Source organism: Oncorhynchus nerka, linkage group LG23 (assembly GCF_034236695.1).
Source record: "Oncorhynchus nerka isolate Pitt River linkage group LG23, Oner_Uvic_2.0, whole genome shotgun sequence".
Classification (NCBI taxonomy): Eukaryota; Metazoa; Chordata; class Actinopteri; order Salmoniformes; family Salmonidae; genus Oncorhynchus; species Oncorhynchus nerka.
This window is the reverse complement of record NC_088418.1, coordinates 49,882,889-49,908,799: the sequence shown is the minus strand read 5'-3', so window position 1 is coordinate 49,908,799 and position 25,911 is coordinate 49,882,889. Positions and strand designations below refer to the sequence as shown.

The 25,911-nt window shown below is 44.5% G+C and overlaps 2 protein-coding genes across 2 annotated transcripts in view; one reads left to right on the top strand and one right to left on the bottom strand.

The window, feature by feature from the left end:
• LOC115106993 (EF-hand calcium-binding domain-containing protein 6) overlaps positions 1 to 16,272 on the top strand; it is a 30,970-nt gene extending 14,698 nt beyond the window's left edge. Inside the window, 20 exon segments of the mRNA XM_029630277.2 lie at positions 181 to 271; positions 1,228 to 1,530; positions 1,607 to 1,687; positions 1,886 to 2,046; positions 4,242 to 4,455; positions 4,694 to 4,808; positions 8,432 to 8,559; positions 8,851 to 9,083; positions 9,186 to 9,249; positions 9,361 to 9,479; positions 9,604 to 9,753; positions 9,902 to 9,990; positions 9,993 to 10,056; positions 10,454 to 10,664; positions 10,918 to 11,445; positions 11,863 to 12,135; positions 12,395 to 12,590; positions 12,749 to 12,936; positions 14,850 to 14,999; positions 15,115 to 16,272. Coding sequence (XP_029486137.2) covers positions 181 to 271; positions 1,228 to 1,530; positions 1,607 to 1,687; positions 1,886 to 2,046; positions 4,242 to 4,455; positions 4,694 to 4,808; positions 8,432 to 8,559; positions 8,851 to 9,083; positions 9,186 to 9,249; positions 9,361 to 9,479; positions 9,604 to 9,753; positions 9,902 to 9,990; positions 9,993 to 10,056; positions 10,454 to 10,664; positions 10,918 to 11,445; positions 11,863 to 12,135; positions 12,395 to 12,590; positions 12,749 to 12,936; positions 14,850 to 14,999; positions 15,115 to 15,237 — 3,481 coding nt within the window. The 3' untranslated portion in view covers positions 15,238 to 16,272.
• LOC115106991 (metallophosphoesterase domain-containing protein 1) overlaps positions 16,216 to 25,911 on the bottom strand; it is a 42,441-nt gene continuing 32,745 nt past the window's right edge. The window contains exons 5-8 of the mRNA XM_065008196.1: positions 21,905 to 22,020; positions 20,553 to 20,666; positions 19,632 to 19,814; positions 16,216 to 19,101 (exon numbers count right to left, since the gene is read on the bottom strand). Coding sequence (XP_064864268.1) covers positions 19,693 to 19,814; positions 20,553 to 20,666; positions 21,905 to 22,020 — 352 coding nt within the window. The 3' untranslated portion in view covers positions 16,216 to 19,101; positions 19,632 to 19,692. The remainder of the gene's footprint in view (positions 19,102 to 19,631; positions 19,815 to 20,552; positions 20,667 to 21,904; positions 22,021 to 25,911) is intronic.

The following is a 25,911-nucleotide window of genomic DNA, read 5'->3' as shown; positions in this document are numbered from 1 at the left end:
CCCTGATCTGAATTCTATACAAGGAACATATTCCATACTACTTTAGGATATTCTATTATATATCTCTATTTCATGACATCTGGTTCTGGACTTCCAATACACCTTTCACTCACTATCGACCGCCCTCTCTCGCCATCTTTCCCAATCTCTCTCTCCTCCTCCTCCTCCTCTCTCTCATAGGGTTCCTGAGCTACCTGACGCAGAGGAGGGCCATCGGAGTCTGACAGAGTTCTACCCTATGCTGAAGAGAGCCTTTAAACAGTTGGACAGGGTAAGAGACAAGTCCTCACGAAGGAGTGGAACAAGGGACAGGAGAACTATAACAACTACCACAGCGTAAAAGATTTAGAGAAACAGTACTTCAGCAGATTACAGATAGGCAGACTATTAGATGCAGCTATTGATGTCCAGAAATGGAGTTACGTATGGCCACTAGTTACACACTCAGTCACCATATGTTCACTTGACAACCATGTGCGACATCAACATCATCATGCCTCAAGTTCTATGTCCAGATGCTCAAATCACTCCACATCAGCCGTATGAAACGTGATAGTCACACTAAACTCTAGTGGAGAATATGTCTTCGATTGATTCACAGCGATGTTTGATGTTGATGGGCTACAGCAATACACAAAACAATCATTGGTGTCCAAGTTTGAGCGTGTGTGAAGCCTATCCCAGATATGAAATCAAAACATATCCGTCAGAAACTCCTCCTTTTATGGCACTAAAGAAAGAACAACATCCCCCCCATCAGCTGTTTTAATAATCAATTCTGTGGGTACTAGATCAAACATGGCATCCACACACACCTCCCGCCAATAATTTGCTTTTCCAGACAGGCAGGTTGGAAGCCAGCCTGCATGTGTTTTAGACAGACTCTGGGGAGAAGTTGTGTTAGGCTGGGATGACGTACGCTGATGCACAATGTGTCTCTGTGTGATTCACCAACCAATATAAAGGTACTCCTGTTAAAAATGACACAAGGGCAACAGACGGCTGGCTAATGGTAAAATAACACTTTTACACAAGCCTCTGGCTGCGAATGTAAGAAGATCTCTTTTGAACACCAACGTAGAGCAATTCATGTTTCCTAACTATTTTACACAAATACACTTCACATTTCAAAACTGGGGCTTCAAGCACAAATGTAAAGGCAACTCCTACACCTATATCCTAAATGAGGAAGAGAGCTCAAAGAGGGGGTGTCATGTCTCTCTACAGGGTAGGATAGGGAGGATCACCAGGGCAGACCTTCGTCAGGCTTTGGAAGTCCCCCAGTATAACCTGAGGGGTCCCCATAACTCCTGGTCCAGCCGCAGGGAGCCCCACACCCCCAGGCCCCGTCTGAGCCCAGCCCAGGTTAGAGAGCTCCTGATCCTGCTGGACCCAGAGCACACTGGGGTCATCACTCAGCCCAGCCTGGAGCTGCTCAAACCCAGGAGGGTGCACTCTTCCCCGGGGAGGGAGACACTACACACCCCTACTGGAGGATGGAAGGAGGAGATCATGGAGGATGCGGCTCAGGTACAGGAAGTTCAGTGTGTGTGTGTTTGTGTGTTGATGTGTTGGCACATGTTCATGTGTGTGTCTGTTGACTAAGGAGGAGCAGAGGGAGTTGAATGAGACTCAGTATCCACAGTGGATTGAAAAGGCACCCACGGCAGCAGACAAATGGACTACCGTAAATAAACTGCAAAACACAACATAGCACAGAAAAAAAATGGCTGTTTTCACCCATTTTAAGTATGATGAATAATGAAACATAGACATACAGTTCCTCTCTGTTGTGTTGTGTGTGTATTGATGTTTGTATTGATGTTTGTATTGATGTGTGTATTGAGGTGTGTATTGAAGGGTGTATTGTGGTGTGTGTCTGCAGGTGAAGGGCTTGCTGCGTGATAAGCTGAGTGATCAGATAGGTCCCATGCTGGAGGCTTTAGGGGACTGTGACCCTCGAGAGACAGGATCTGTTCGCAATGAAGACCTGAGAAGGATCATACAATGTTACGGCCTGCCCCTCTCACACACACACTTCAACAAGTGAGCAACCAATCCCTCTTGTAGACACACACTTCAGCAAGACTTAACATCCATCCTCCAAAAATTATGAAATATAAAAACGACTGATTACAATTTGAACTGGTGAATAGACGACTCTATAGGTAGATTTTTTAAAAATTATTAATTGAAACTCCATACATTTTGAAGAATACAACTTAAAATGTGCTACAAAAATCTATACATCCTTTGTAAAAATGTTAGCACAATTCATTACCTTCTAATTCTTACAGAACATAGAGGTTATACAGTGGCTTGCGAAAGTATTCACCCCCTTGGCAATTTTCCTATTTTGTTGCCTTACAAACTGGAATTAATTGATTTTTTGTGAGTTTGTATAATTTGATTTAACAACAACACTTTGAAGATGCAAAATATTTTTTATTGTAAAACAAACAAGAAATAAGACAAAAAAAAAACTTGAGCGTGCATAACTATTCACCCCCTCCCAAAGTCAATACTTTGTAGAGCCACCTTTTGCAGCAATTACAGCTGCTAGTCTCTTGGGGTATGTCTCTATATGCTAGTCTCTTGGGGTATGTCTCTATAAGCTTGGCACATCTAGCCACTGGGATTTTTGCTCATTCTTCAAGGCAAAACAGCTCCAGCTCCTTCAAGTTGGATGGATTCCGCTGGTGTACAGCGATCTTTAAGTCATACCACAGATTCTCAATTGGATTGAGGTCTAGGCTTTGACTAGGCCATTCCAAGACATTTAAATGTTTCCCCTTAAACCACTCAAGTGTTTCTTTAGCAGTATGCTTAGGGTCATTGTCCTGCTGGAAGGTGAACCTCCGTCCCAGTCTCAAATCTCTGGAAGACTGAAACAGGTTTCCCGCAAGAATTTCCCTGTATTTAGAGCCATCCATCATTCCTTCAATTCTGACCAGTTTCTCAGTCCCTGATGATGAAAAACATCCCCACAGCATGATGCTGCCACCACCATGCTTCACTGTGGGGATGGTATTCTCGGGGTGATGAAAGGTGTTGAGTTTGCGCCAGACATAGCATTTTCCTTGATGGCCAAAAAGCTCAATGTTAGTCTCATCTGTCCAGAGTACCTTCTTCCATATGTTTAGGGAGTAGCCCACATGCCTTTTGGTGAACACCAAACGTGTTTGCTTATTTTTTCTATAAGCAATGGCCTTTTCTGGCCACTCTTCCGTAAAGCTCAGGTCTGTGGTCCTATGGACAGATACTCCAATCTCCGCTGTGGAGCTTTGCAGCTCCTTCAGGGATATCTTTGGTCTCTTTGTTGCCTCTCTGATTAATGCCCTCCTTGCCTGGTCCGTGAGTTTTGGCCCTCTCTTGGCAGGTTTGTTGTGGTGCCATATATGAACCATTTTTTAATAATGGATTTAATGGTGCTCTGTGGGATGCTCAAAGTTTCTGATATTTTTTATAACTCAACCCTGATCTGTACTTATCCACAACTTTGCCCCTGACCTGTTTGTAGAGCTCCTTGGTCTTCATGGTGCAGCTTGCTTGGTGGTACCCCTTGCTTAGTGGTGTTGCAGACTCTGGGGCCTTTCAGAATAGGTGTGTATATACACTGAGATCATGTGACAGATCATGTGACACTTAGATTGAACACAGTTGGACATTATTTAACTAATTATGTGACTTCTGATCTTATTTAGGGGCTTCATAGCAAAAGGGGGAATAAATATGCACGCACCACTTTTTAAATTTCTTTTAGAAGTTTTTGAAACAAGTTTTTTATTTTTTTCACTTCACCAATTTGGACTATTTTGTGTATGTCTATTACATGAAATCCAAATAAAAATCTATTAAAATGACAGGTTTTAATGCACCAAGGGGGATGAATACTTTTGCAAGCCACTGTATGTTGTTTGTTGTCCTGTGTACTCTAGGCTGTGTGAGGCTGGTTTAGACCCAGGGTCATGCAGGGTCAGGTACAGACAGTTCCTCAGGGCCCTGGGCCTGCCTACAGGAGAGACACAGACAGGCACTATATACTACCCCCGCAAGGGCTCTGGCAGGTATGGAGAACAGAGGCAGAGAGATAGAAAAAGTGAGAGATAGAGGGAGAGAAAGGTGGTCAGACGGAGACAGGGGGTCCATAATAACAAAGGGTAAAGTTAAGTAATAGAGGCGTTAGAGAGGAAGTGTCTTTTGTTCTAATGCAACATGTACTACATTTCTGACACCAACAGACTGAACTATCAAGCCCAGAATGCCTTGGTGAACAACAAGCCAGTGCGTTCCCCCAGCACCACTGTGGGGGGTCCAAGGGTTCGCATGGCGGAGAACATTATGTTCAGGAAGCTCAAAGAGAGGCTGGACCACAGACATGTTACCCTCAACGACCATATCCGGACAATGGCCAGTAGCTCAGACGGAATGCTGTCGTTGAGAGATCTAAAGAAGGTCAGAAGGTCAAAACAGTTGTGTATACTTGACCTCTACTTGACACCTGGTGTACTTGAGCTCTGCTCTCTCAGGGCCTTGACAATAGTGTTCCTCTATGTGAGCCACAGTTTCTTTTTATGAAGATTATATCGCTATACAGTCATTATTATAAGTATCTTATCCGACACCTTTGTATAGGACATGCACCTTGTCCTAATGTAGTCCCAACCTATTTCCTTGTTATCAACATTCCCAGATACTGGATGACAGCGGGATCACCTTGGATGAGAAGCAGTTCCGCAAGCTCAACATATCGCTTGGTTTCAAAGACGGAAACATTTCCTGTTCGGCTTTCCTGGATAAGTATGATGGTACGAGTCAAGTGTGAATCTTAACTTGCCATGGTCTAGAGACTCAGACTGATCTCTAAATTAGTGTCCTAGCAAGGGTAGATAAAGAGAGGGTCATTCCACCTGAAAAACCCTCAGAAATCCTCATCCCCTCCCCAACCAGCACCCCACCCACAGCGATCAAAGGCTACCCCCCTGCTTCCTGTGAAATGATGTCTCTGTTAGCACATGACTCATTGGGATTATAAATATAGTTTTATACAAGCTCTCCATCTCTCATTGGTACAGAGGAGAGGAGAGAGAAGCAGAATCCCTCTTATTGCTGACTGTTTGGGGTAATTATGAGCTTTGGAAGCAGAATGGAAGCAGCAGGGCACCACTCTAATTTGTATCCTCGATTTAATATATATATTTTTACATTAAACAGAATCAGGACCTAAAATTAGATGTTTGCAAAGTGCAACATTTGTGTTTTAAAGGATTTGGAGAGAAAAAGTGCCAAGATCCTATTTAGAAATGGGTCAGGCAGTTAAAGGACTACCGACGTCGGCAGTTGTGAGGGGTCCTTTTTCTGTGTGAAAAAAACACAAACGCCGAGTGGAAATTATAACAACATTCTAATTTGTTGATGTCAATTTCAGACACTGAAATTGCATTACAGTGACCAGTAAATAACATAAAAGGGCATATTTTACACAAAAAGACAACAAACTGAAATGAATCCTTTAACCTTATCAATAAATATAAGAGGATAGTCTCAGTTATTAATTTTGTGCCTGACTTTCTTCCTTTTTTCCTTTTGCAACTGGGAACATTAACATTTGACATGCCAAGTTGAATTCTTGGAAGTCAATAAAATAACAATAAGGACGACATTAAAGGAGCAATCTGCTGTTGCTGCATCCATTTTTGCGACTTATAAATTAATGACATGTACCCCTTGATTCTTGAAGAATATAACTTATTACATACGTTTTTTGCAAGGGCTGCGTCTCAATCCACCACATCCACCACATCTGCGGTGGAAGGTGGCCAAGCTACAGTGATGTTTGTCAGACCATGAGACATCCCAAAAATCAGTCCTCTCACGAAAACGTCTGTAGCATCCTAACGATTTGGCATACAAACTATTATGACAACTTTACAGAAAGGGGAGACTCTCACGAAGGAATTCTCCATTTTGACTTGTTTGTAGGTAACCCATACATATAGAAGTATGGAGGTAGTTTGTTCCAACAAAAACAAGGGGTTAAATATGTGTCCCAAAATTTCCTGAGCTTTCTTATATCTCCTACAGTAGATATAGGGACGACACTTCAATACTTTATTCCTTATGATTTATTATTCAACTGTCTTTTTTGCCATTTATGAATGTGTTGTTCACTGCGTTTTAATGGGCTATAGTTGTAAAGACCAAACTCAATATTTAATCAAATAATTGTGTACATTTTCTTTTTATAACTAAAGGGGTCCTAAAATTCTAAATCCAATAGCTAAATGATCCATGGTTTGACCATCCTAAAACAATTCCATATTTTAGCTTAGTAACCCCCCCAACGGCATAGACTTTTAGAGGTTAATGTCTCATGAGCTTCGTTCAACTGCCATACCCCATCACAACCCAAAATCAAAGCAAATGTAAACAAACTGTATAGCTTCAAAACATTGGTTACAATCAGTGCTTGCATCCATAGCTTTGTCTGTCCATTTGAGAGTGGCGGGAAACTTTTATTGTTATTGTTTCTACTCCGGATTTCCCCTTTAATGTGACAAATGTAAAGGTCCAATGCAGCTGTTTTTATCTCAATATCAAATCATTGCTAGGTAACAATTAAGTACTTAACTGTGATTGTTTTCAATTAAAAGTGCCAAAAAGAAACAAAAATATACTGAACAAAAATATAAAAGCAACATGTAAGGTCCCATGAGCTGAAATAAAAGATCCCAGAAATGTTTCATACACACAAAATGCTTATTTCTCTAAAATGTGCACAAATTTGTTTACGTCCCTGTCAGTGAGCATTTCTCCTTTCCCATGATAATCCATCCACCTGACAGGTTTGGCATATCAAGAAGCTGGTTAAACAGCATGGTCATTACACAGGTAAAACTTGTGCTGGGGACAATAAAAGGCCACTCTAAAATGTGCAGTTTTGTCACACAACACAATGCCACAGACATCTCAAGTTTTGAAGGAGGGTGCTTTTGGCATGTTGACTGCAGGAATGTCCACCAGAACTGTTGCTAGAGAATTGAATGTTCATTTCTCTACCATAAGTCGCTTCCAATGTCATTTTAGAGAATTTGGCAGTACATCCAACTGGCCTCACAACCGCAGACCACGTGTAACCATGCTAGCCCAGGACCTCCACATTTGGCTTCTTCACCTGCGGGCTCATCTGAGACCAGCCACCCGGACAGCTGATGAAACTCTGTGTTTTCACAACCAAAGAATTTCTGCACAATCGGTCGGAAACCATCTCAGGGAAGCTTATCTGCGTGCTCATCGTCCTCACCAGAGTCTTGACCTGACTGCGGTAACCAAATTCAGTGGGCAAATGCTCACCTTCGCTGGCCACTGGCACACTGGAGAAGTGTACTCTTCATGGATGAATCCCAGTTTAAACTGTACCAGGCAGATAGCGTCGTGTGGGTGAGTGGTTTGCTGATGTCTACATTGTGAACAGAGTGCCTCGTGATGGCGGTGGGGTTATGGTATGGACAGGCATAAGCTACAGGCAACAAACACAATTGCATTTTATCGATGACAATTTGAATGCACAGAGATACTGTGATGAGATCCTGAGACCCATTGTCGTGCCATTCATCCGCCGCCATCACTTCGTGTTTCAGCATGATAATGCACAGCCCCATGTCGCAAGGATCTGTACACAATACCTGGAAGCTGAAAATGGATTGGCCTGCATACTCACCAGACATTTTACCCATTGAGCATGTTTGGGATGCTCTGGATCGGCATGACAGCATGTTCCAGTTCCCGCCAAAATCCAGCAACTTCTCACAGCTATTGAAGAGGAGTGGGACAGCAATCCACAGGCCACAATCAACAGCCTAATCAACTCTATGTGAAAGATATGTGTCGCTCTGCATGAAGCAAACGGTGGTCACACCAGATACTGACTGGTTTTCTGATCCACGCCCCAACTTTTTTTTTAAAGGTGTCTGTAAAATCCATAGATTAGGGAATAATAAATGTATTTAAATTTACTGATTTCCTTATATTGAACTGTAACTCAGTAAAATCTTAGAAATTTTTGCATCTTGCGTTTATATTTTTTTCCAAAGAAACTACTTCTTAGCAAAGAGCAATTTCTCAAGCAAAAACTTTGTTACGATTGTCTGGGAGAGGGGAGGGGAAAACTGAAAACTCTCTTTCTTATTGGGCTATTAACTAATTTACCACTTGGTGATGTCACCAGGCAAGCCAAAACTCCCTCTTACCAAAACAGGCCCTTACACTAAAGGTCCTTATCATCATTTTCACAATTTTACAGTATTATTTCAACTTCATAGTGTGTAAATGTATATAAATCACAGGCAAATCCAATTTTTGACTGCACTGGGCCTTTAAAATCCAACCCTTTCATCCAATCAAATCACAGTTTAATTGTGTTCTTTAAAAGAGCACCAGGCCAGAGAGCAGAACCAGGCCTCGGTGGGTAACCCTGGTAACCTGCGGGCTAAGCCACGCCTTCTGACAGCGGAGGACTGCCTCGGTGTGATCAAAGAGAAGATCGAAAACATCCACGGGGTGAGAGAGAGGAACCGTCCACGCCCACTACACAACTCCACACTCCATTACCTCTGGGATCAATTGTTTTGATCAATATACACATTCTATACTGCACACACAAACACCTAGTACTGACAGGATAAGACGACAAGGGGTTGGGATACTAACCCTCACAGACACCCTTTAAAGTCAGTTGAAAAAGAATGCATAATGCCAAAGCCCAAAACAATACACGTTCCATACATATTTACATCCAATCAATATACACAGCCAATCACCATGTCATCATCATCTTCTCTGTCCAATCAGGACATCCTGTCAGCGTTCCGTGTGATGGATCAGAACTGTGACAGGGTGGTGGACAGGCATGACTTCAGAGAGCTGTATGACAGTCTGGGCCTGGTCACCAAGGAGAGGGAGTACCAGCGCCTGCTGCAGCTGCTGGGCCTGCAGCCTGGAGCCAACCTCAACTACCCAGAGTTCTTCACCCTCGTCCAATCCAGCGGCAAGACCCGCAGGCAGAATGTCAAGCCAGCCAATGGGTGAGTAGGGTCTTGTGGAAGTGTGTGTGTGAGGTTAGACAGGATTCATATGTAAATGTCACTGAGGTGTTTCTGTGTGTGTTCTTGATGCTGTTCAAACAGGCCAGACCAACTGCATGACCACCTGGTGTCCAACGCACGCCACAGATGGACTGCTATGTCAAAGGTCAGTCTGGTTTAAGTCATACCTCTACCCTGAAGCTCAAGTCTCAAAGAGGATAATGTGTATGTTAACATGTGAGAGGAACCCCATTACAAGTTATGTTACCTCCTCCAGGTGATTTGTCACTTTGATGAAGATGGTCAGGGTCTGGTCTTTAAGAAGGACCTCAGGAGTCTCGTCTATACCTACGACCTCCCCATCAGTCCTGATGAGTTTGAGGAACTGTGGGCCAGGTGAGCGATATTAGAGTGCGGTAGAACACGACAACCCAATCCTAACTTGAGATCTGTTTTGTGTAAATCCTTCAACGTTATCAATGCGGAGCTGTGATTTGTCCGAACACTGTTCCAATGACAGGTATGATGGAGAAGGGCGTGGCTACCTCACCTGTGCTGCGTTCCTGGAGAAGCTGGGCGTGGATCAACAGGAGGTGGGACATGCGAGGAAGGATGCAGACACCACTCCCACAGATGGTCTCCCTGCACGGGCTACGTTTCAGGACGTTGAGTGAGTGAAGAGTGATTAACTAAATTAATTAGTGCAATTACTAATTCAATTCTATAGAATACGCTTCTAGAGTTAAGCATGCGTCTGAGCTTTGGCCAAAGGAGTGATCAATAATAACTATGTGTGTGCTGTGTATTTGACCATCCAGGCGCTTGGTGCAGGGTAACTGTGAGGGGTTGAGCAGTGCTCTGACCCGCCTGGATAAGAAGAGAGAGGGCCTAGTCAGGGTGGAGGACCTAAGAGTCTGCTCCAGAGATACAACTGTCCCCTACACAGACACCAGCTCACCCACCTCCTACACACGTAAATAACTCTCATTACAAAGACCTCTCCATTCCTTCATATAGCTAACACACCTTAATAATGATCAAACTACTGGGTTATAATCAATCTATCTATCTTTGTCGTGGTCCTGGAAAAATCTTGTATCTCATTTTTTGCCAATGTTATTTCAACAAAATAATAATAATACACAAATTGTTCTGTGAACGTTTCCTGACTCTAGGACTAATAAAAGTAATGCCTTGTGAACTACACCTGAAAATAAACAGTTTTTAATTCCCTGAAAAGTTTCCAGGAAGCAGAAGCATTTACTGATGTTGAATACTGTTGAAGAGATGTTGAACTGATGTTGAGTACTGTTAAACGGATGTTTGTAACTGCTGAATACGTAGACACTTTTGTCTCCTCTAAATTTTAGACTCAAGGTTCCAATGGACAGTGAGGACAGGACGTTGTCATACGTGGACTTCCTGAAGGCGTTTGACCACGTGACAGGGAAGGGGTGTGAGCACCCCCCTAGGCCCTGTGGATCCCCTGACCCAGCCGAGAGTCTGGAGTGGCTCAGTCCTGAAAGAGCTGCTGGTAGGATACGGGAACTGGTCACTGCATCGATGGATATACTCCACAAGGTTAGGCCTCTCCCGACACTCTGTCCCTCTTCTTCCCTGGCTCTCATTGTGAAGACCAAAAACGTATACAATTAACATCAATTTGTTTTAGTTACTTACAGTAATAAACTATTTAAATTGTAACAATTGAACTGTGCTTTTTACTATGCATTCAGACTGAGGGAGGTCCTTCTACTTGCGTAAGATCAGACATGCTCTCATCTGGTCAGCCACACCGACTCCTACTCACTTGTCTCTCCATCTGGTCTCTTAGGCCTTCTCTGCCTTCGACAGGAGTGGGAACGGGACAGTCACCCCTCTGGAGTTCCGGCGGGTGCTGGACCATTTTTGTGCCCGCCTCTCGGACCCCCAGTTCAGATTCCTGCTCGACAGAATGAAGCTGAACTGGGAGAACCACACGGTGTACTGGAGAGACTTCCTCAACCAGTTCAACCTATGCAACCTGGACGTGTGTGATTGGGTCTGTGTGTGTGTGGTGGGGTGTCCGTACTCTGTGTTTATATGTAGGCCTGTGCATGTGCATTATGCATCTGTTTTTATTTGTTGCGTGTGTATGCATCTGTGTGTGCAGACCCCTGAGGATTGGTCAGACAGAGTGGGTAAGGCAGGTTTCCCCGCCCAGCCCCAGCCTCTGCCAATCAGTGAGGAAGTTGTCTCCGCCTGCCTGTACACCATCACCAAGGAGATAGTGGACTTAGAACACACCCATAATGACACCATCTCTAAAGAGGACTTCAGAATGATGTGTGACCGCCATTTCATGAGGCTCACCAGTGACCAGGTAAGCTGACAGGGTCCTGTCTCAATAGGGTCATACAGTATAGCTTTTTGCATATATTTTTTATTTATTTAAGCTCTTACAAAAAAAATACTAGGCACAATTCATTATACTCTATCAATGAGTTGTCATGCAGAAACAACAGGAATAGGCATACGTGCATGTGTGTAAATTAGATTTTTTTCATTTTTTTATGCATTTGCCAGCCAAGTTCTCCTTAGTTATTAATTATTGCAATCAAAAACAAATTTGTATGTGTTGATAATTATTGACTACTTATAGAGAACGTTAGTCATCCGTGAAGTTCATTAAGCTTGTGTGTAAATATGAGTGTGTGTCTGTGTGAATATCAGTTTGAAAATGTGGGATATGATGTGTGTGTGTGTGTACTAAACGTGTAATTCCTCTCTCTCTCCTCAGTTTGAGAGGGTGTGGGAGAAGCTGCCAGTGAATGTGCTGGGGGATCTGGAGTACAGGGAGTTCCTGAAGCACGCCAGTGGAGCTGTTGCGATAAGGGACAAGACCACAGACCCAGAGGACATCAGTCCCCTGAAATCTGCATCACCACCATCCCCTGGGCTCATAGATATGTCACCATCACCACCATCCCCTGGGGCCATAGATAGGATGTCATCCTCCCCACCAGCTCTACAGAGACCAAAGACTACAGGCAGCAACCTCCAACGCTCAAAGGTACAGGATCTCTCTATACATGATGCTTATCAGTTTACTTATATATCTCCATCTTTGTATTTGATAGTCCACAGTTCTAAGTAGCGTTACAGAAGCCATCCCAGTTAGTTCTGTAAGCTCCTGGGAGTGACCAGAAGTGATATCCAAAATCTAACTAGGATGGCATCCAAATCATAATTACAATATCTTATCTCTTCTAATCTGGGACTGAAAGTAACACACATTATCAATCCCCCTGTCCTTGTCCCCCTCCCCCAAGTCGGAGGTGGGTGTGTCCAGCAGGGCCAGACGTCCGTCCACGGCTGGGAGAGAGAAGGAGGGCCCCCTGGTGGACTGTGAGGAGGTGGAGAGGAGGCTGAAGGGGGAGGTGCAGCGCTGCTGGAGGGACATTCAGAGGAGGTGCAGGGAGGAGGACAGAGAGAGAGACGGAGAGATCAGCACACGCTGCTTCCTGGGTAAAATGACCAATCACAGAGTGACATACGTACAGCGCCTGATTCGTTATCCCCAGTCAATCATTATTTTACGTAACTTCAATTCACAATCCACCTCAAAACCATTTGATCAAAATCACTTCCATACCTGATTGTGTGTGTGTGTGTGTGTGTGACAGACATCCTGCAAAGCCTCAATGTCAGTGTGACCCAGAAGGAGCTTGATCGTCTGGCTGTAAAGTTCGACATGAGGGACAGTGGGCGTGTGTCATATCTTGACTTCCTACGTCACTTCCTCCTCAACTTGAAACCGCCAGCAGTCAGACAGCCCTTTGAGCGGCCCAAACTACCTCTCCCCACTACACCGGTACTGTTTACCCCTGTTTAACTACCTCTCCCCACTACACCGGCACTGTTTACCCCTGTTTAACTACCTCTCCCCACTATACCGGTACTGTCCACCCCTGTTTAACTACCTCTCCCCACTACACCGGTACTGTTTACCCCTGTTTAACTACCTCTCCCCACTACACCGGTACTGTTTACCCCTGTTTAACTACCTCTCCCTACTACACCGGTACTGTTTAACCCTGTTTAACTACCTCTCCCTACTACACCGGTACTGTTCACCCCTGTTTAACTACCTCCCTACTACACCGGTACTGTTTACCCCTGTTTAACTACCTCTCCCTACACACCACTGTTTACTGTTTAACTACCCCTGTTTAACTACCTCTCCCTACTACACCGGTACTGTCCACCCCTGTTTAACTACCTCTCCCCTGTTTAACTACCTCTCCCACTACACCGGTACTGTCCACCCCTGTTTAACTACCTCTCCCCACTACACCGGTACTGTCCACCCCTGTTTAACTACCTCTCCCCACTACACCGGTACTGTCCACCCCTGTTTAACTACCTCTCCCTACTACACCGGTACTGTTTACCCCTGTTTAACTACCTCTCCCCACTACACCGGTACTGTCCACCCCTGTTTAACTACCTCTCCCCACTACACCGGTACTGTTTACCCCTGTTTAACTACCTCTCCCCACTACACCGGTACTGTCCACCCCTGTTTAACTTACTGTCAATATGGGACAGAGTGCTGTATGAACATAAATGTTTTTACTGCAGAAACTGTGGTAAATTAGTATTTGGGGTGAGAGAGAAAACATATTTTATCTTGCTCTTTTCTCATACTACTCTTTTTTTCCTCTCCCTCACTCTTTCTCTGGTCCATTATTGACTCATTAACTATCACTTTCAATGGGGAGGGGGTCTGTGACGTAAAACGAGGGGGCGGTGGGTTGCCAGATTGTGTATACTCAACGGGGACCTCTCCCACCCTCGGGCTCTCTGCTGTCTCCTCCTTGACAACAATACTTGTCAAGTTTGGTGATTTGTGTGCTTTTGGCACAATGAGGTATGTTAATAAAAGCTTCGAAAAATGACACGCGGGTGGCCAGGTTGGAGAAGACCCCCCCCCCCCCCCCCCCCGGGCTACTAAACATTAGCATTAAGCAGGGCCCCAAGCCTCACCAGAGTGAGTGGGTGAGAGCTTGTCTGGCAACCTGCGAGATGCAAACCATCCAAACCCCCTCTCGAACTGGCTTTGGTTCACAATTATAACCCTAATTATCTACTAACCAAACCAGCCATCTGTGTTATAAATCAGAGACCTAGCCTGACGAATCGCACTGTCGTCCGCCACACACTTTAGTCTGAGACTCTGCCATCGTTGAAGTTGTTTGTGGTGACGAGGGGCGTTGTACAAAACAACGTTATCAGCGATTGGATCGTCTCTAACAAATCAGAGAATCAAAGCCAATGAGGGATTTTTTCAAACCGCCGCTGTACCTATGTGTGTTCCGGCTCTGGCCGAACCCATCGGTTTCTGGACCATTCAGACGGCCGCGAATGTGTTGGCATTCGGTTAAGGGTCGGAGAGGTACTCAGATCCAGACTCACTGCGTAGAGGAAACTAACGTCCGTGGGTGTGGCGTAACGTTTGGCCAGAGCAAGGAGTCTGGGTAGCCAGGCAACCAGAGACCCCCTGTGTGCTTCATGCTGGAACGGTCTTTCACAACAAGTTCATAAAGACTGCTACTCTATTGAGTTAAACTCATCATGTAAGGTGTACAAAATAGCGATATGATTGGAATGATTACATCCTTGCAATTGTCTTTAAGTGTTTGTTAACGCTGTTCTGTCCTTTCTGGTCTTCTCTGGTCCGGTGTGGTCCTGATGCGGTCTGGTTGTGGTTCCCTTGCGATCCAGATGAGTGGGGGTGTTCTCAGTAGACAGTGTGTGGAAGCCATGCTGAGGCTCTATGGCCCGGTCCAGCAGTTCTGGCGCTCCTTGAGGCAAAACTTTGTTACCTTCGACCACAACCGCAGTGGCAAAATCTCTATCAAGGAATTCAGAAAGGTATAGTCCAACAATCTACTGTTTGACCATTATTTAAAAAGCTGTTCACTAATAACACGTCACACACGTGACAGTCGCACACACAGCAGATAATCCTGATTGTGTATTTCTACAGGTACTAAGGCAGTTCAGAGTGAACCTATCTGAGGAGGAATTCTTCCACCTCACCTCTTTCTTTGACAAGAACACTACGGGGAAGATCTCCTACAATGACTTCCTACAGGGCTTCCTACACTGACCTCTAACCTCTGCCCTCTAACTATGGCCCTACTGTAGGCTCCTGTGAAGGTTTAGCTAGTTATCGCTGATAAATCAGTCCATATTGATCACTATAATTGCACTGCACCACTGAGTGAAGGAGGGATACACAGAATTATTACAAAATCATGTCATGTAAATTAAAACATATAAAGTGATGTATTAAATAAAATATGCATTTGAGGGTTTTCTCCCAATATCTTCCCCTGGCATGTCTACATCTTTTTCTCCCTCTAGCATACCGATTTATCTCTCCGCTGTATGACTTTATGATACTGATTGCTTTCCGAACCAAACCCAACCAAATAAAGTGCTTTTGAATGATGTACGGACGCTGCAACACGCAGGGGGACTGTCTTTGTTCCCATCTGACGGGAAACGAAATGGATGACAAGGAGAAGGAGAGGGCGTTTGTCATTCATGAGATAGACGGCATCACCGTTGCAAGACAGAACCCAGAGAGAGAGAGAGAGATCATTATCTAAATCATCTACAGAAAAATGGAGAGAGAGTGAACAACCGAAAGTGCCAATGGAGATGGAGTGTGAGACCATGGAAAGATAGAGGGAGGGATAGAAGGAAAATAAAGAGAGAGATGGGAGTCTATATGATAGGTACTGTATTAATGGTGTAAAGCGAAAAGCCAGCCGCAAATAAATTACCCCATCTCCTCTGGGATTACTAATGTAATTATTTGAACGAGGGTTCTCATTAGAATGTGCAGAGGTGTGGAAGAACCAAGCTATCAAATGAGAGATGAGGAACCCAGGTTTAGACACTGGAAATTAACTCTGGTCCCGGCTCACATAATTGATATGAGACACAGATACGTTTGATTGGTGCAAAAGAGCCAAACTGAAAAAGAAACAATCACCACACTTTTTTTTGCCACAGAACAAAAGAAAAGAAAGGAGGAAAACTTACACAAAGAAAGAGTGTGGGGAAGAAAAGGAGGGATGGTCCATTGGTCACAGATAAGGTTTAATTCAATTTGTGTAGATAATCTCTCAGAAAACCAGAAGCAGGTAGTTTTAAGAAAGGTATTTTACATTTACAGAGTTGTCTCCAGGGGCAACACATTATACAATACCATTCTAAAATGGTTGGATTTTTCTTCTTTTCACATTAAAAAATATTGTACATCATTAAAGCAATAAAAAAATCCCAATAGTTAGTATATCCCAAACAATGGTAACAATGATATACAATTCAAGCAGATTGTCATCAGAAGTTATTAGATTCAGAACAGCATGCCCCAAGGAACGAACAAGAAATACAACAGCAAAACTTGAGTTTTCAAAGAAAACAGGAAATACAGAATACAGCTATCGAGGAATAGTGCATAAAAAGTGAGACATTTCAAAGTTATGGTTGAAAGAGAATAGTAAGAAATGCCCCAAAACAAACAGGCATTTCCCCCTACAGAAACCTTTAAAAGAAAATGATACAGACACTGACTCCCCCCCTCGTTTAAGCATGTTCTCAGAATGCTTACCCCCTGCTCCTATCCACACGCACACAGGTATACGCACACATACACACACACATACAGTATTCACACACACTTATCTGTAAACATTCTATCCTAGTCTTTGTATTCCTACAACAGCCCACTAGTCTGCCCCATTAAGACATAACCCAGCTAGCACAATGTGCAGAACAGCAGTGAAACACCAGTGACCCTGTGAATAAAACGTAGCCAGAGGGGATGTTCATATATAATGTCTGAGAGCAGAGAGATCAAACAGGGATGTAGTCTTGTTATGCTAACCACACTTTGAGCTCAGCTAGCCAACCAAAGACTTTGGCTGCCAGACGAGCAGAGGAAGGACGCCCCATCACAAGTGCTTCAGAAAGATAAAAAATTAACCCTTTTTACGCAGACAACTGCTTGACAACATGAAAGAGTTAATAATAGCTACACGGGTTGTGGGTAACCCCGTGCACCCAAAAAATATATATTTAATTTAGAGCTGTTTAAATAGTGGCCAGAACACATGTTGGGTTATTTTGGCAAAGCCAGTTGGGTTGCATGAATGACCCAACATGTTGGGTTGTTGGGATTACACAAACATGGGTTAATATAACCATCAGTTGGGTATTTTTTACTCTCATGCTGGGTTGACCTAGCATCTGAGTCTTTTTTAACGTAACCCTTAGGTTATTTTCAGGAGGCGTGGTTTATTAGGGACGTGGTTTTCAGCTAGATCTTATTGGCCACCCGTGAGAGTAAATGTCGTTCTTGTACATCATTTTAAACATACATACTGCAAATTTAAATGTCAATAACATGTTTTTCACACATCCTTTCGTAATGTTAAGATGATTTATTATAAGGTATACCATCTTACTGCCTAATAAGGTATACCACCTTATTGTGTCCCAACAATGGGATTTACGTAGGTTTTAGGGAACTTATACACTTCTGTAAGTGTCGTTGAAGCTACAAAATGTTAAATGTTTGACCTTAATATGTCATAACTATGCAACAGAACAGATGAATACGAATGACATTTACTCGCATGGGTGGTTAAAAATAACTATCTGAAAGCCATGCCCCTACTAAACTACACCTCCAGTCTTCTGACCTGCTGGGTCATATCTCAATAACCCAGCATCAATAACCCAGCATCATTAACCCTGCACCAATAACCCAGCATCAATAACTCTGCAGTTTTTAAAGAAAACAACTCAGCAGTTGAGTCAACCAAACAACCCAGCATTTTTTAGAGTGTAACATAGTGCAGATATTTTTATACAGTAATAAGCATTTATTAGCCCATATAAGAAAGAACTGAACATATAATAAAATGTAAATATTGTTTGCACTGGCTCTTTTTTTAACAACACACACACACATATTCAACAACATTTGAAGTAATCCTTGATTGCTAACATGTTTTTACAATGACAGGTGATGTAGATTTACAGTTCCAACTTCTTGATCAGTTACGGTACATTAGGCCTACACCTCATCGTCATCCACTAAGAGTTCAACGTTCATTCCCATGATACATCTCTCACAGAAAGGACACCATGGAGCAGTGAGAACATTCCAGACACCGCTGCTTCTGTACAGGGTCGGGAGCGAACACATTTGCCAATCTGCTCTGTTGGTTATTACGTATTTCCAGTATTCCGTACTCGGAATCAAAATCTTGCAGGCTTCCCGGCCGGTGACCTCGGAAATAAACTTGTCAGGATCATGGCACATGAGCCAGAGATGAGAGGATGAGCTGATTACACATGCAACGAAGGATGGAGGGGGGGGAAGGAGAGAGGGGGAAAAACAGAAGAAGGGAAGAGAGGAAGAGAAGAGATCCCTCTCCCCTGGTTAAGAGGCTTACTGAGAGTTGTAATGAGACCCAGGGGAGTGGTGTCAACACGTTTGACACCTATACTCACACACAGCCCGTGGCAGAGACCTCCCGCTGCCCTCACACACACTTTGATCTCACACACACACACAAACCACCATGCCCAAGGCCTGAGAGAAAGAGAGAGAGAGAGAGAGAGAGAGAGCGAGAGAGAGAGAGAGAGGGTGGAGAGTGAAACTAGAGGTGCAGAGAAAAAGAGGGATCAAGAGAAAAAGGGATGAGGGGAAAGCAGTGTTTTAATCTGCAGTGCAGGAAGTGTGATATCAGAGTACTGGAAGGGGTATCCTTTCTGTGCTGGCAAACAGCTCCACAAAGTCGAACATGGACATTGGGTTCATGTTCTGAAACCCTACTGGTAAGTGTTCAATCACTCCTCAGGGAAGGTCTCAAATGAAGGGTGGACCACAATGTCACAATGTCAAAACATCACCACTGAGCAACTTCCACTGGTGGCTTAACAGAGTCATCTATGAGGAACAAGAGAGAATGAGAGTTATCCAGGGTTTTCTTCTGAGAGAAAGACTGTGAGTTCAAACAGTGACACAGGAGACACTGTTCCCCCTGTCCTCTTCTCTATCTGACAGCCAGGTCAGATTGTCAGTGCAGTAGTGGTGCAACAGAAGATTTACAGACTAATGCTGACATGTTCATATGAGGCATCTGGGGTCTGTCTTTTGCCTTACTTTAGAGTTTGTAAGAGCTTTTGTTGAAATAAAGGAATGACAGTACATAAAATAACATGAATGGATTTGCTAAGTGAGGATTTGCAATGGCGCCTGTCTATTTAGACACACACATCGTCCATCACTTTGGCATGTGTGTGTGTGTGTGTTGTGCCACCACACACACACACACACACACACACACACACACACACACACACACACACACACACACACACACACACACACACACACACACACACACACACACACCATCCATTAGAGCCTTGAATATATACAGTACACCACCACACCTGCCCTTCACCCTCACCTACCTGCCTTCCCACCACCAGGCTCCTGATTGGAGGGGGGCTCAGCAGGGCGGGGCTTCTCTAGTCATGTGGTCCTGGTGGGATTGGGCAGGTCGAAGACGATGGGCGGGTTCATGGGCTGGAAGTTGACGGTGCAGGCCGAGGCGTTGACGAACGTGGTGGTGCCGTCAGTCATCATACCATAACCTGGAGGAGGTAGAGGAGAGAGGAAGGGAGACGACTGTTAGAGAGGGAGAGAAAGACAGACTGTGACAGTAACACTCATTTGTTCATTGACTTCTTTACACTCTCTCTGCATTTCCCTTTATTGACAGAACTAGCCACATCTAACTCTGGTAGCGGCGACTGCATCTCGTTTGACATGGAGCAAATGTTTTACAGGTGAGATACTTTCTGCTTTTTCGATCACTCAGAATGAACTGGTCTGATGTAGAGAATTTGTGACAAATGACAAAAGCTACAATTCCTTTTCTCTCCCTTCTTCCATGCTCCCAATCTATCTCAGTCACTCAGATCCACACGCAGGGCTAAATACGGCCTGTTCCTCCCTGTGTGAATCTGATTTAGTTACTAATCTGGTCCTCTCCGAAGGGGCCATGGTGCTCCAGGGGACACACGCTGACCTGCTAACCCCAAAATATAATCTCTCAGCCTGGAGACAAGGCCTCCAAGTCCCCCCTGGCCTGGATGAGATACTGCAGTACCACTTACAGTATAATATATGACTAGAATTAAATACAGCCTCGTTGCAAGAATCCATAAACGAGTCATAATGATGTATTCCAAAGACCTTGACCTACAAGATCAATAATCTGATTTAAATATGTAGGCTTGTGTAGCAGTATGAGAAACCTCATTCATACAGAATGAAAGTGTGTATGTGTGTGTGTGTGTGTGTGTGTGTGTGTGTGGGTGTGTGTGTACCTTCATGGATGTGTCCGAACACGTGCAGCTTGGGCTGTACTCTCTTCTGGACAGTGTTGAGCAGCTCCATACAGCCCACCCGCTGCATCTTCTTAGGAACCCAGTCCAGGAACCCTACACAGAGACAGCAACACAACACATGTCAATAACCACATAGCAAACACTGGTGAAATAACATATGGACACATACTACACCCCATATACACATCACTCCACAATACTATAATGCACTAGTCCAGAATCCCTGTAGAGAATGGAGATGACTCACACACACACACACGCACATTCTGCTACACACACCGCTGCAATCTGCTACACACAGTGACACGGGTGAGAGAAAGACTGATTTAGTGCCACTTCTACAGGAAGCATTCTGCTGAGTCTATAGAAACACTATTGGGACTGGTCTATCTTGTGCCATGCACACGTTGGTGGTGGATGGCGTGACACACCCTCATACACAAAGTGCTTTGAAATCACAAATTTCTGGACACTCAACTAATTCTCTGCTTGTTTTAAAGCAGCTGGTGAGTAAACAGCTTTTATACAGTTGTTTCTCTCCTGTGTAACTTCCTCCTCAGCGCTAGATAAAAAGAGGCCATATTTCTCCTCCATCTCCGTTCCATCGCTTTATCGCACCCCATAAAAGACGAGGGGTTTTGCCGCAGTGCGAACGAACGGTGTCTCTCACTCTTTTTCTCGGGTCACCTTTCATCTAGCCCTCGCTTTCTGTTGTATCTTTCTCTTCCTCTCTCTCTAGACTGACAGTCTCTCTGTAGTTCTCTGTCCCTCACTCTCTCCTTCTCTTGCTCTCTGTATTCTCCCCCACCCTTTTCTCCCTCTCCTCCCCAGCCTCCTCTCTCTCGCTCTGTCTCTCCTTCTTCCCAAACCTCTTTCTCCCTCTCCTCCTCTCTATCCCTCTCTTTGTCTCTCCCTCTAATAGGCATTAGTGGCCCGCTGTAGATGCTCCATATGCCAGTGGCTTATGAGGAGAGGGGAGCTGGAGACACTTGGCTAAACTGAACGGAAAATAACTCCCTGTGCTTAGAGGCGAGACGCCACGCAGCAGCCACAGAAATCAATCACACACACTCATCTGAGCATCTCCCAGCTGCAGCAGGAGATGGGCTGTGAAAGTGTGTGTGTGTTATGCAAATGTGTATGTAAGTGTGGGTAGATATTTACACGAGGATGATAACAGGAATAAATTACAGATTATTCAAAAAGAATTACTTATTTGACAGTCTATCAAAGCATGTGCGTGTGTGACTGTGTGCATATGTGCGTGTGTATGGAACGTGTGTGCGATGACGTCTCATGATTTTGTCCCCCAGGTGTAATGTCTCCCTCACCCAGTGGGGGGCAGTGTGTGACCAGTATGTCGGTGGAGTCGGGGATCTGGTTCCACTTGTCCAGCAGAGCCTGACCTCTTGGCAGGTTGAACCCCCAGCCATAGTACCATGGCTGCCTGGCTCAGAGAAAGAGAGAGAACGAGAGAGAGAGATTAATACAGTATATCATATCAACTGTCAACACAGTCACCCATCAGATCATCATCTCTAATAAGGTTGAGCCCTGCTGGGGAGAGATTAACAGCCAAACTGGCACTTAACCTCTGAACCTCAATCATCTGCTCTGACAAATCAAAGACTACTGCTGCCACGTACAAAGTGCAACAGCATAAATTAGACAGAACCTTAGAGACGCAGGCAGAAAGCTCTAGGCTACAAAACCTCACAGCCTCAACATTAAACAAGAACATCCGCTTGATTCAACAGTCGGCATTGGAGCCTTCCAGGACGGGAGGGGAAAGGAGAAGAGAGAAAAGAAGAGGAAGAGAGGGACTTGACAGCTGGGTCCGTGTCCCTTCACTTTGATAGCGGACGCCTCTGGTGTGTGAGTGACGGTGGAGAAATTAACATGTCACTAACAATGAGTCCTCAGATCCATCTTCCTCTGTAGCGTAAGGCGAGCCACGCGTGTGTAACCACGATGACGCCGCCGTTAGCTCTCGTACCGCCGGCTTTTTTTAATTTGCAGAGAGCAGTCACTGGAAAAGCCAACTTTTATCGGCGCCACGCCGCTCGTCGCTTCAGTGGAACGTCAGATGGAGGGTGTTTTATCATTTCCTGCCCGTCTGTGTATGTATGCAAGCGAGTGTGTGTGTGGGGGGGGGCACACACATGTACACGCACATACACATACTTAATTAAAGAGACATAGTGGTATAATACAGCAGGATACATTTGGTGAATGTCCCAACCCTGGGGTCACTGTCTGAGAGAGGTTAAGGAGACAAAGTGAGAGATGCATCATGGGCAACACTGTCCCACTTCAGCTTGAATTTACTCCACTAAAATTCCATCACTACGGGACATCAGAGCCTAAACACTTGATGAAACATCTGAAGTTCCCAGTGAACGCAATTTCAATCATTTACACAGTGAATTTTAAAAGGTTTAAATTGGCCTGAGCATATTAATTGGGCCGGTTAAATATTAATGTCTGTCTTAACATGGATGTCTCAATTAAAATGAGATGAGCTGCCAGTCTCATCTGTGTTCCAAATGGCACCCTATTCCCTAGTACTTTTGACCAGAGCTGTATTGGGAATAGAGTGACATTTGAGACGCAAACCATCCATCCCCTCTTCATATCTAAATGGAGAGATGAAGAACAAGCGAGAGATGAGAGACGGAGGAAAAGCACTTTTCTCTGGTAATCGCTATTGGACTGTAATTTCCCTAACAGAGTATTAGATAAAGAGAGAGAGAGAGAGAGAGAGAGAGAGAGAGAGAGAGAGGGAGATGAGAAAGAATTAAGGGGCTATTGAGAGAGACATAGAGATGGAATGAGATAGAGATGAAGAGAATGAGAGAGAAAATAGTGAGTTTGTACATTATGTAAATACTTGCATTTCTTCTTTTTGTTCCCACTTCCAACTTGTCTCAAGTTAAAAGTCTGGGATTTTCTACCACTAGGGCCAAAATCACATGCTATACAGTATCTAGCATGCTAGCCGATACCCATACTGCCCTACCAAGCAAAAAGGCAGTATCTGCTCATATCATGGAACTGAGAAAATGGTGGTTTCACAGTAACTTATTGCAGTTACTCCTAATATGACCCCCATTTTCTCCAAAACACAATACAACCGATGCAGTATACTTGTCCACATGATTAAGCATGTATTTAATGTAGCAAAAATTACATTAATTCATTTTCAACCAAATTAGCAGTTACTGCCTTTTTGCTTGGTAGGGCAGCATAGACTTCCAGTCATTGCGCTAACGCTAGTTAGCATAGGATCGCGATACTACCACCAACTACCTTGATACTGGACACAAACATAAAAATGGTATCCACGAGTGTACCTGACTCTGAAAGTGCCCCTGACTCTGAAAGTGCCCCTGAAAGTGTACCTGACAGGCCTCCCGGGTGGCGCAGTGGTTAAGGGGCGCTGTACTGCAGCGCCAGCTGTGCCACCAGAGACTCTGGGTTCGCGCCCAGGCTCTGTCGTAACCGGCCGCGACCGGGAGGTCCGTGGGGCGACACACAATTGGCCTAGCGTCGTTAGGGAGGGGTTGGCCGGTAGGGATATCCTTGTCTCATCGGCGCACCAGCGACTCCTGTGGCGGGCCGGGCGCAGTGCGCGATAACCAAGGTTGCCAGGTGCACAGTGTTTCCTCTGACACATTGGTGCGGCTGGCTTCCGGGTTGGATGCGCGCTGTGTTAAGAAGCAGTGTGGCTTGGTTGGGTTGTGTATTGGAGGACGCATGACTTTCAACCTTCGTCTCTCCCGGGAGTTGTAGCGATGAGACAAGATAGTAGCTACTAAACAATTGGATACCACGAAATTGGGGAGAGAATGGGGTAAAATTCCCCCCAAAAAAGAAAGTGTACCTGACTCTGAAAGTGTTCCTGCCCCTGACTCTGAAAGTGCACCTGACTCAGAAAGTGTACCTGACTCTGAAAGTGTATCTGCCCCTGACTCTGAAAGTGCACCCGACTCTGAAAGTGTTCCTGCCCCTGACTCTGAAAGTGCACCTGACTCTGAAAGTGTTCCTGCCCCTGACTCTGAAAGTGCACCTGACTCAGAAAGTGTACCTGACTCTGAAAGTGTACCTGACTCTGAAAGTGTATCTGCCCCTGACTCTGAAAGTGCACCTGACTCTGAAAGTGCCCCTGAGTGTACCTGACTCTGAAAGTGCCCGACTCTGAAAGTGCCCCTGAGTGTACCTGACTCTGAAAGTGTACCTGACTCTGAAAGTGCCCCTGAGTGTACCTGACTCTGAAAGTGCCCGACTCTGAATGGGCCCCTGACTCTGAAACTCCAGGAAAAACCCTGACACAAAAATGAAACATCTCTTCTACATAAATAGGATTTGACCAGGAAAGGGATTAGAATTTAACTAGTGTTTTTTGGTGCAGTTAGGAAGGAGAATTGGGGACGTGCTCAGCATATTAAAGACTGTTAATACCCAAGGTTTGTTACGGATATGAAAAAAAAGGAAACAGATGTTTGAGTTAGAGCGCTGGATCCCTAGGCGTCATCTAGGGGCAAAGCAAAGCACACTGGGAAAAAAACAATAGCATCAAAATCACTACTTTCATTTGATATGATTCTTTCCCCCCTTTCTTTTCTGAAGCAAGAGAGAGACTGACACACACACAGAGAGAGAGAGACAGACAGAGACAGAGACAGAGAGAGAGGGAGAGAGACAGAGAGAGGTGGAGACAGACAGCGAGAAAAAGAGAGACAGAAAGCGAGAGACAGAGAGACTGAAACAGAGAGACAGGGTGATTGTGTCAGGTTTACCCAAAACACCACTTTACCCAACAGGGTAATATTATAGAAGGTTTGAAAACAAATAAGAGATCAGTCTCGCGCTTGGTAATGTGTGTGTGTAACTATTTCAGTGTGTGTGTGTGTATTTGTTTCTCCATTCAGAAGCTTAATGATATCATTGGAGAAAGCCATGAATGATTAACGAATCAGGCAGTGCTGAGGGGCGTGAGGCATTAACCACACACACACACTTTGGTTAACTTCACAGTCGTTAGGAAGAAAAACAGCACACCATAAGAGGAATTTTAAATCTAAATCAGTTCCAGACTTATCCTGAGGTCTAGAGAGGAACAGGCTTGGTGAGAAATAGAGAAAGAGAGACAAAAGAGAGGGAGATGGTTTTAGTGATGTTGTGAGACACAGGAAAAGAGAGCGGTAGAGAAAGGGAGAGAGCACACAGAAGAGAGTGGTATCTAGACAGTACACAGCCAGGCTGGGTTCTCTCTATATATCTTTTGACAAAAAGTATGAAGAGACGCAGAATAGGAAGACGGAATAGATGCTGAGAG